Source organism: Dermacentor albipictus, chromosome 1 (assembly GCF_038994185.2).
Source record: "Dermacentor albipictus isolate Rhodes 1998 colony chromosome 1, USDA_Dalb.pri_finalv2, whole genome shotgun sequence".
In the NCBI taxonomy this organism is placed as follows: domain Eukaryota; kingdom Metazoa; phylum Arthropoda; class Arachnida; order Ixodida; family Ixodidae; genus Dermacentor; species Dermacentor albipictus.
Genome location: NC_091821.1, coordinates 481,935,478 through 481,945,856, shown reverse-complemented (window position 1 = coordinate 481,945,856; position 10,379 = coordinate 481,935,478). Strand labels below are relative to the sequence as shown.

General features: G+C 47.2%; 1 protein-coding gene across 1 annotated transcript in view; it reads right to left on the bottom strand.

The window, feature by feature from the left end:
* Positions 1 to 2,531: 2,531 nt before the first annotated feature.
* The window catches only part of LOC135901443 (protocadherin-15-like), a 320,018-nt gene continuing 312,170 nt past the window's right edge, over positions 2,532 to 10,379 (bottom strand). The window contains exon 16 of the mRNA XM_065431252.2: positions 2,532 to 4,211. Within this exon, the coding sequence (XP_065287324.1) occupies positions 4,125 to 4,211 (87 nt within the window). The 3' untranslated portion in view covers positions 2,532 to 4,124. The remainder of the gene's footprint in view (positions 4,212 to 10,379) is intronic.

Below are 10,379 nucleotides of genomic sequence, written 5' to 3'. Positions count from 1 at the left end.
CTATTATTAAAACTGGATATTAAGAAATCACCTGGACCAGATGATATTCCGAATGCCTTCCTTAAACAGTATGCAGAGTGGTGTTCAAAGTATTTGTGCGTCCTATTCACTCGATCATTGAAAGAAGGTGTTCTACCGTGCGATTGGAAAACTGCTAGAATTAAGCCCTTGCATAAAAGTGGAGAGAAGACGTGTATTGAAAATTATCGCCATATTTCATTAACTTCGACAACGTGCAAATTATTGGAACACATCATTCATAAGCATCTAACTAATTTCCTCGACGAGCATAATGTACTGGCAGCTGTTCAACACGGGTTCAGACGAGGGTATTCCACATGCACTCAACTGGTCGAAACAATCCATGATTTCGCGACAGCAATCAACGAAGGAAAACAAACTGATGTTATCTTTATGGACTTTCGAAAAGCTTTCGATAAGGTTTCGCACAAGAAACTACTTCATAAACTCAGTTTTATTATAAATAATAAACAGATATTAACATGGATACAATCGTACCTATCTGATCGCCGTCAGTTTGTCTAACTGCATAAAACTTGCTCCAATTACGTTCCTGTCGATTCTGGTGTTCCCCAGGGATCCGTCCTCGGCCCCTTACTGTTTTTAATATTTATTAATGATATTGTTAAAAACCTGTCAGTACGCGTTAAGTTATATGCGGACGACTGCGTGCTGTATGAGAAAATAAGTTCGACTGAAGATCAAATTAGGCTGAATAATGATTTTGCAAAAATAGTTTCTTGGTGTGAGAAGTGGCAAATGTCAATTAACTTTGAAAAAACCGTATTTATGAGAATAACACTTAAAAAGCTCCCTCTTCTATATTACTACACTGCTAATAATAATTTTCTTCACGAAGTCACAGAATATAAGTATCTAGGTCTATGGATCTCTGATAACCTTTCTTGGACCAGGCATGTCGACTATGTTTCAGCAAACGCTCTCCGAAAGCTTTTTTTCTTACGGCGCTCGCTCAAGCTAGCAACCCCTGGTACACGCCTCCTTGCCTACAACACTATTATTAGACCAATCTTAGAATATGCAGTAATTATCTGGGACCCTTTTACAAAGGTAACCATAAATAAACTTGAGAGAATCCAAAAGAAAGCAGTAAGGTTTATATATAACACTTACGGGCGAGCATCAGTCAGTGACCTGCTCAAGAAAAGCGGTTTACCCTCTATTCCTAACAGAAATCGCATATGTCGCTTAAAGTTTTTCTATCAATTAATTAATAATAATCTCAAAGTTGACAACTCCAATATCCTTACCTATTCCTGGGGGTACCAAACTACAAATCGCCATTCTCTTTCTATAACACCATTAAACCCGCGAGTTAATTGTTTTAAATATTCCTTCTTTCCAAGGACCATCACTGATTGGAATAACCTCACGGATGATGTTGTCAAACAGTGTCTGTTTGCCTCTGTTGCTATTTTTATATTTGTATATGCTTAAAGGTTTCTTGTACTTTTTTTCTGTATATACCCTACTGATCACTGATTGTGACGCAGATTGTGATCACTGATGTTTGCTAGTGACCTGCGTTTGTTGTGTTCAATGTTTCCCCCCCTTATGTAATGCCCCTTCCAGGGGTCTTTAAGGACGAATAAATGATGATGATGAGACATCATTACATTCAGTTCAAGAGCATTTGAATTGATTGCTGTTAATTGACCTTGTCGCTGTATTCTCTTGTTGAATCTCTATGTGCAATTATGTTTTCTTTGTGTCTGTAATTCTGTATTTTCACACAATGTTTCCCACCTGCTATGATCTTGTGTACAAGATCGCAGTATTCATAAATAAAAATAAAATAAAGGCACGCTCACCGAGTAGCCACCCTCAGTGGTGCCCTGGTATAGGGGCGTCGACCCTGCGCAGATGGGGAAGACCGTGAAGACGGCCGACCACATCTGCCACCGCTAATTTCTAACCAATTAAGCAAATAAAGTTTTTCCTCCTCCTCCTATAGGAGGGAATGGTGATAAGTGAACTGAATCCTTAACTATATGTAGCAATTTGCTACCGGATGCAGGTCAGTCATTCGCAATTTAAGAAAGAAAGGGAGAGACGGCACAGATAGTGAAATATGTAACTTCTTGCATAGTCCTAGACTGAGACCTAAGAAAGTGGTCTGTCTGCTCCTGGAGTGCAAAGGTCAATCACGATTGCAGAGGCATGAACTTGGCGAATAAGAGTTCGGTGGTACATATTGGTAGTGGCATTCGTTCTATCAGCGGTAGATAAGAAGTCCAGTGGAAGGAGGTGAGGATAATCCGTTGCTTAATCCCCTTTCGAACGAACTCTCCGCAGTATTTCGCACGTGTTTATCGCTGCGGCCCGTCTTCCTCGTTCACATGCCTACCACGATTGACGATCCATGCTCTTTGATGAGCGATTGAGACGTGTGCTGGTGAAGCACACAAACTGTGAGTAGCAATTGCTGCATTCCTAGGAATACTACATATTAACGCGGATATTTAGATAGAGCACATTTTATTACCATCTGTACATGGAAACACATAATTTTATTTCCAGGTGTTTCGTCGTTACAGTCGCCGCTGCTTTGCGTCTTCCTTTGTAAAAATGAAACGTACAAGAAAAGAACTATACAAATACATTACAAAAATATTGGCATTGGAAACGCGCTAAGAAAATACACATTATACTGTTGTCGAGAGTGCAAGGCAAGACACGTTTGTTTTCACTCTTTAAGGCATTCTGGCAAGAAGAAATCCCGCAATAGGATCGACACAATACTATAACAATATGTACAATATATAAAGTTCACATCTTGTTTCCGTTTTAGTCTATATACAAAATTGCGTAGTCCACGTCTCAGCTATCGTTTCTTTGGTGCATAGAAAAGCTGCAATGCCGGTCGTTACAAAGCGTTTCAGAAGCAAGAGCGTCAGTTCAGTCCTGGTGGCTTTGCTGACCGGTCGTGGTGAAATTTGCAACCGTCGGACAGTTCAGGAGGGCACTCTTTCTTCCCCCTCCCTTTTTTTTTTTGGCATAGCCCACCACGCGAAATGCACACATCGAAAGGCGGAGGAATCGTAGCGCTTTGTTCTTGGCACTTGACGAACTTTGCGTCGACAGCAACGTGGTGAACAGCGATGAAGTGCATACAGCATCGCTATGAGTGTAATTTCTTATGCTTACTTCGGTTAAGTTAGATGTCTTGGTTTGCTGAAGCATAGCCATTCGTATTTGCGTTGTTTGCTGTTACACAGGTCACAATGTTCCAATTTGTTAAGCGTTAGTTCTGGCATCTGTTAGTTGTAGAAAGCCATTTTTCTGTGAGATTCAGGTTCAAAACGACAGCATTGTGATCTCGATATTGCAGAAGCAAAAAAAAACCTTGCTTTTAAGTGCTTACTGATAAGTTATGTGTTCCTTCTGGTCTTGACTTTGGGACAGATATTTCATGCAATAATTTCCTTGTGACAAGTGGGCACAACGAGCAGAAATCACTGAGCAGAAATGCTTGAGAGTCTAACTTTCATCACGGCAGCGCAACAGCAGGTTGCATGTTGAACGTTCCTTAGCTGCAAAAGAAAGTTGCAGAACACATTACTGAACCACTCTCACAACTTTCTGCGTTCCAGTGTAGAAGTCTTGCACCAACAATAGTACACGTGTCCTTCACAAACCCTGACTTCTTTTTCTCTCTCTCTTTTTGGGGATGGTCTTCTGCGCAACTGTATGCGTAGAAGGACACTTGCTGCATCATGCATTACAAGCGTCTCTGATGGCTACACTCACAACAACAGTCTCGTGGTAAAAAACAAAAAAAAAAACTGCGTGACTTGTGTCCCTTTCAGTTCCATGGCTTGCACTACACGCACTCCGATGCCGCACTCCAAACGTTGACGCACAACGCCGCTCGGGTGTCCGGTGCTTGAGAGGAAGACATACCACTGTCGCCAAGTTGCGGAGACGGGAAGGCACTGACGGCTTGGCGGATTGCAGACTTATCACAACGACTTTGCTCCTCGCACGTGCGTGCCTGAATTGCGCGGTCCCTTGAACCTGCGGCAACCTCGCTCTCGTGCGAGGGACTTGAGGGAGGAGGATGCATTTCAGTGCTGTTTGACCTAGAAGTACACTGTGAGTTCGTTGTGGTCGGGGGACTGGTTGCCGCCTGTCAGCGGCGCTACACTGACGTCAGGGTCCAGCGCCGTCTGAAATGAAGGAGGCAGACAAGAACTGTGAGAGAAGTAACACGTTCCCCTTCAATGCGTACCAAAAAAAAAAAAATTGTGCGGACTACATTCTAAAAAAAATTACATCCCTTCGGGCTTATTTTGTCAGCAGACTATAATTATCTCTCTTACTCTTGTTTCCTTTCTTTAACACTGCGGGTTCGCTACTTTCCTGTCAAGAATGCTGGTACGTACATGCTGTTCCTGACCTGAAACTTAGATACCGGGCGCGCAGCGTTATAGAAAGGAAAGCCACGCAATATAGCTGATGGTTATTGTTTGCGGAAAAAATAAGCCTCGAAGGATACCACAGTTTCTTACATTGTAAAAGCTTGACGATTTCAGAATCAAAGAAAGTGCTCTCTTGAAGAGCTTATTTAAGGGGCCGCTAAACAGAAACAACAAATCAGTTAGACTTACAAAGTATTCTTTCAAAACTCCCTGCTTGTTAATTTTGCGATGATAGGTTGATTATCATATGAGAAAATGAAAGGCAAAGAGTTCCATCTTTATTTAACATTTTTGCGCCGATACCTCCGCGCCGGTACATTAGTGGGACACCACGGATATTTAAGCATTCATTTTTTTTTTCGTATTTGGGCCGCGTTGGGTCAGTAAAAGGTTCTCGAAACTTGCCCTCTTCAATTGCTGGCTCCTTTGGAACACAATGCCAGCCCATTTTTACCAATAAAAGATTAACTATAGGCCCTTGAAGACGCCATCAACATCCATGACGTCACGACTAGTTCGTGCGAGAACTTCAAGGCGACGTCGCCACCACTCCATCCTATTTACGTCTTTTCTGCCTTACGAAGCCTCCTCTAACGGTATGAGTGGCGTTCTTGGCCATTCCAGAAGGGTGGTTTACTAATGCAGTCGAAATCATTTTTTTTAGCGTCCACGTTGTGGGAACTTGAGTGTACGAAGACTAGCCAACGTAACGATTCAGGGGCCGTGCTCTTAAGACTTCTCTTATACGTACGAGCATTTCCTCGCTGGCTGCCATTCGAGCACCTGCCACTGATGGAATAACAAAGGGCGCCGTAAGCACACGATCACCGCGGCGATGGCCGGTAGCAGACATCACTTACGCTTTGTTAATGCGCACGCAGATATGTTGCAGAGATAAGTTCAGCCCCATCACAACCTTTGACACGAAGGTGTACGAATATTGGGCGCGAAAACTGTCATAAACGATCAGAAGAAAGAAGTCAGCACGCGCAGTGCATGAGCGCGAAGGAAGGAAGGCGTACTCGAAGATACATCTGGCAATATTTTTTTCCCCGGAGCTTCTGTGACAAAGGTAAAGAAATTGGCACTTGTTCAAGAAACGCATTTCGTTTAGTCTTTATTCCCGTGAAACTTCCTACGCTGATTTAGTAATGGAAGCTTCGTTATAAATTGCTGGCAGGTCTCCACAAGAAATGCGCCCATGCTAAGAACTGTCCAGCAATAGCCGATAGCATCACGCCAGCATAATTATTCCCGAATCTGCCCGATTTTTAACTTCCCTTCCAAGGATACTTTGTGACAGTTTGAACTAGATGTTACTGTGCAGCATGAACACGATAACGAAATATTTAAAGAGTACTGCACGCCACAGCGTAATAATAAACACCAAGATGCCTTTCGGCGTCGTAACACCATCTAGTTGCCTCAGGTACGCCTGCGCTATGAATAAAACGTCGGATCAATGTGAAAGCTGCGAATGAGTGTAGATCTAGGAAGTTAAACGTGTAAATTAAATTCCGTGAACTAGAAAGCACACACACACACACACACACACACACACACACACACACACACACACACACACACACACACACACACACACACACACACACACACACACACGCACGCACGCACGCACGCACGCACGCACGCACGCACACACACACGCACATACACACACACACAGAGAGAGAGAGAGAGAGAGAGAGAAAGAGAGGTGCAGACAAAGTAGAATTTGCTTAGAGGTACACAATAAAAAAACGCACTAAAGCAGCCCAGATTGACAGGAAAATGACAGGAAAAATTTAATTATAACTATAGAAAACGAAGACGAAACTTTCACATCTGAGTTTCACACCAAAACATCTGCGCTGCTACATCAGTGTGACGTCAAGACGCCAGTTCAGTTTCTTGTATAAGGCTATTTTGACTGATAAGAAGCACTCGAAACTTCTGTAAGGCTGTGTCTGGTACTTTCAGAATTGAATGTGGTCCTTTCTTTAACTATAAACGGTTATCTGCACACGAATAGACGCTGTCAATATCCATGACGTCACGGTGAACTGGTGAAGACATTTTAGAGAGGCGTCGGCCATCCATCTCCCGTTTTCGGATCTTTTCCGTCTTTCCCGACTTATCACCGTAAGAGGGGCTGTTTTGCATAGGCATCTTGCACCGGCTGAAGGGCTCCACGTCGTTTTCACTCAACACCCCGGCATTGCCAATACTGGCCTTTAGAGAAGCAAAGAAAATTAAACAGCGTTCCAAACAACAACAATAACAACAACAACAACCGACGCTTCTCCGTTCATTCGAGTGTCCTGCGTCGAGCTTTCAAGAGGGGAACTTCATGAATGTTCGCGCTTTTGATGTTGACGGGAAACATATCCAGCCAAGCGGAGCATGCGCACTTCGACATTTTCCAGATCTCGGACGCTCTTGCCTCACGATAACGATCGGTAAACGGGCATCCCGTACCTCCCATTCTACCGCTCATTAGGCTTTGTGTTGAGCCGCTGTCACTGCGGAAATCTTCAGCGCAAGGCGCCTATAGAGATAACTTAATTTACTAATGCAACCTACTATCTCGCTTCAGTGTTCGCCTTAAATGGGCACGAAGGAGCTGTGAAACTTCTGTTTGTATTTACAAAGTTGTTCGTACGACAGATGCGTTCGTAAGATCAGGTGCGAGCCAGTCGCGATAGCAGACATCGTTGCGAAGACGGACAGTTAGTGGCAAACAATTTTTTACGAACAAAAATACTTTGTAAATTAGGCCTCTCTACATGTACGGTGCTTAATCTCTTTTATAATGCAGAACAAGCTTTCGAATTAAAAAAAGATCGGCCCATCTTCCTCTACGGCTGGCTGTCTATAGGATAAAGTGTAACCATCAAATGCAATTCACGTACATGTTCTGCCACGTCTGCGTAAATTCAAAATACCGCGACCAGACATTTACGCGGTGTTACGCAACGCCCTTCTCAGGTGGGAGTTACATATCTATTCCACAAGCTTGCACGAACAGATCGAGACAGCCGTTAGTACGATTCTCCGCCTATACCGGTGGTGGCGCCTTGCCCGCAATTACTCTATTGGCAGAGAAAATTTTCAATTGGAAGAGGTTATATTGACACGTGTATTTATATTTATCGGGCGACCAGGTTTCACCGCCTAACAAATCTTATCGCGCAGCGCAGGACGCGCTTGCATGTATCCGAAGTTTCTGGAAAGTTATCGATGCTTCTATCCGCGTGTCTGTTGTCGCCGAACCTTGTGTTATCAGATTTCATCGCGTGACATGAATGGTGTAGAACTTTGTGGAAGACACGCGGGTCCCATCGGGTAATCTGGAACATTCGACGACTGATCTATAAAAGCCGACGCGCTTGACCCGCTGGTCAGATTTTCGACGATCGCCGACTGTGTTCGCCGCTATCGTTGTGCTTTAAGTGTACCCTGTTTTGTGGGCACAGGTTCGCCCAATAAAAGCTAGTTTGTCTTTCACAGTACTGCTACTGTGTTCTTAACGTCACCACCACGTGACATCTGGTGTAGGTGCTTGTGCGTTCATGTACCGAACGCCCCCGCAAAGCCGCGATCCAAGTCCGAAGCCCGAGGACAAAACCAACGTCGACCAAGACCAGCCACCAGCCAACCAAGACCAGCGAGCTAGCCGCCGGCTGCAAGGACTGCCCCCAGAGCACGGACTCCTGCCTGAGACGAGCAGGAAGATTGCCACCAAGTCCTCCCCAATGGCAGCCCCAGCATCCCCCGTCGTGCTGCAGCAGCCCAGGGAGCCCCCCACGTTCCGCGGTTCAACATTCGAGGACCCGGAAACCTGGCTCGAGACGTACGAGAGGGTCGCTGCATTTAACAGCTGGAACAGCGACGACAAACTGCGACATGTCTTCTTCGCATTGGAAGACGCTGCCAGGACGTGGTTCGAGAACAGAGAAGCCACGTTAACGACCTGGGACCTTTTCCGAAGCGCCTTCCTGAAGACATTCACAAGCGTCGTTCGCCGAGAACGAGCCCAAGCACTACTGGAAACCCGAGTGCAGCTGCCCAACGAGACCACGGCGATTTTTACAGAAGAAATGAGCCGCCTATTCCGCCACGCCGACCCGGAAATGTCCGAGGAAAAGAAAGTCCGGCTACTAATGCGTGGTGTTAAGGAGGAACTTTTCGCCGGTATGGTACGAAACCCGCCGAAGACTGTCGACGAGTTTCTTCGCGAGGCCACTAGCATCGAGAAGACACTCGAGATGCGAAACCGGCAATTCGACCGCCGCACCAACGCTACAAACTATGCCGGAGTTCAATCACTGGCCTCCGAAGACCTGCGCGAGGCTATCAGGGCAGTCGTACGAGAGGAGCTTCAGAAGATCTTCCCGTCGTCGCAGCCTCAAGTGGCCTCGATCGCTGACATCGTCAAAGATGAGGTTCAGCGGTCGCTTGGAGTCTCGGAGGTGCAACCTCAATTACCGCACCCCCAACCCGAAGCGATGACCTACGCCGCCGTCGTACGCCGTCAAGGCCCTCCTCAGCGACCGCGCCAGGGCCCTGTAACGCCGCAATTTCGTCGTCCGCCGCCGCCGCCGCCAGCACGACCACCCGTCGCCCAGCGCACCTACGCGAGGAAGACTGACATTTGGCGCGCTCCTGACCACCGCCCGCTCTGCTACCACTGCGGAGAAGCGGGTCACGTCTACCGACGATGTCCGTACCGGGAGATGGGACTGCGAGGTTTCGCCGTCAACGCGCCGCGTCCACAGCTTGGAGAGCGCCCACGTGACATCGCCGATTACCTCGCCGCTACTCAGTGGAGCCCTCGACGACCGTCCCGTTCGCCGTCACCAGGCCGCTACCTGTCACCGCAGCGCCGTCCATACACTGGCCCAGCCCGGGGCCGCTCTGCGAGCCCATACCCGGAAAACTAAAAGCAGCAACCGATGGAGGTGCGGTTGCTGTTCGTCGAACTGACGAAGATCCTCCGCCGCCGACGAAGACGACGAAGAGACCATCTCGACGACATAACGACACGCCGCCGTCCCGACGAAGTCTGGAAGCGAAAACTACACCGACGAAAGACGACTTGACGACGCGACGTTCCAACCTCAGTTCAACACGACGCAGCCGTGATCCGACGCCACGACCTAACTGCAACGCCAGACAAAGAACCACCGACCTTGACGTGCTTCTCGACGGCCACGCAGTCACTGCCTTAGTCGACACAGGGGCCGATTACTCCGTAATGAGTGGACGCATCGCCGCCCAGTTGAAGAAGGTTAAGACTGCATGGGAGGGCCCCCAAATTCGGACCGCTGGAGGGCACCTCATTACGCCGACTGGAATCTGCACGGCAAGAATTACCATTCATGACCGGACTTACCCTGCCACCTTCGTTATCCTGCAACAGTGTTCACGAGACGTCATTCTCGGCATGGACTTCCTGAACAACCACGGCGCCATCATCGACCTGAAGTCGCAGTCAATAACGCTGTCGGAAGATCAAGCGATACCATCGGAGCGCCCTTGTAGCCACCACGCCTTGAGTGTGCTCGAAGATCAAGTGAGCATCCCGCCTCGCTCCAGCATCGCTATTTCGGTCGGCACCGAAACACCCGCTGACGTAGAAGGCGTCATCGAAGGTGACCAACGTCTACTACTCGACCGTGAAATTTGCGTCGCAAGAGGGATCGCTCGACTGCACGGAGGAAACACGAGAGTGTTGCTGACAAACTTCAGCCAGGAGTTCAAGCACATCAACAAGGGCACGACGATCGCATTCATCGAGGAAATACAGGAAACCAGCGATGCCTTCGTCCTCTCGGATTCTGTTGCATCTACCCCGACGACCATAGTCCCCGAACCAGACTTCGACGTAAATCCAAGTCTCCCCATAAGCAAGCA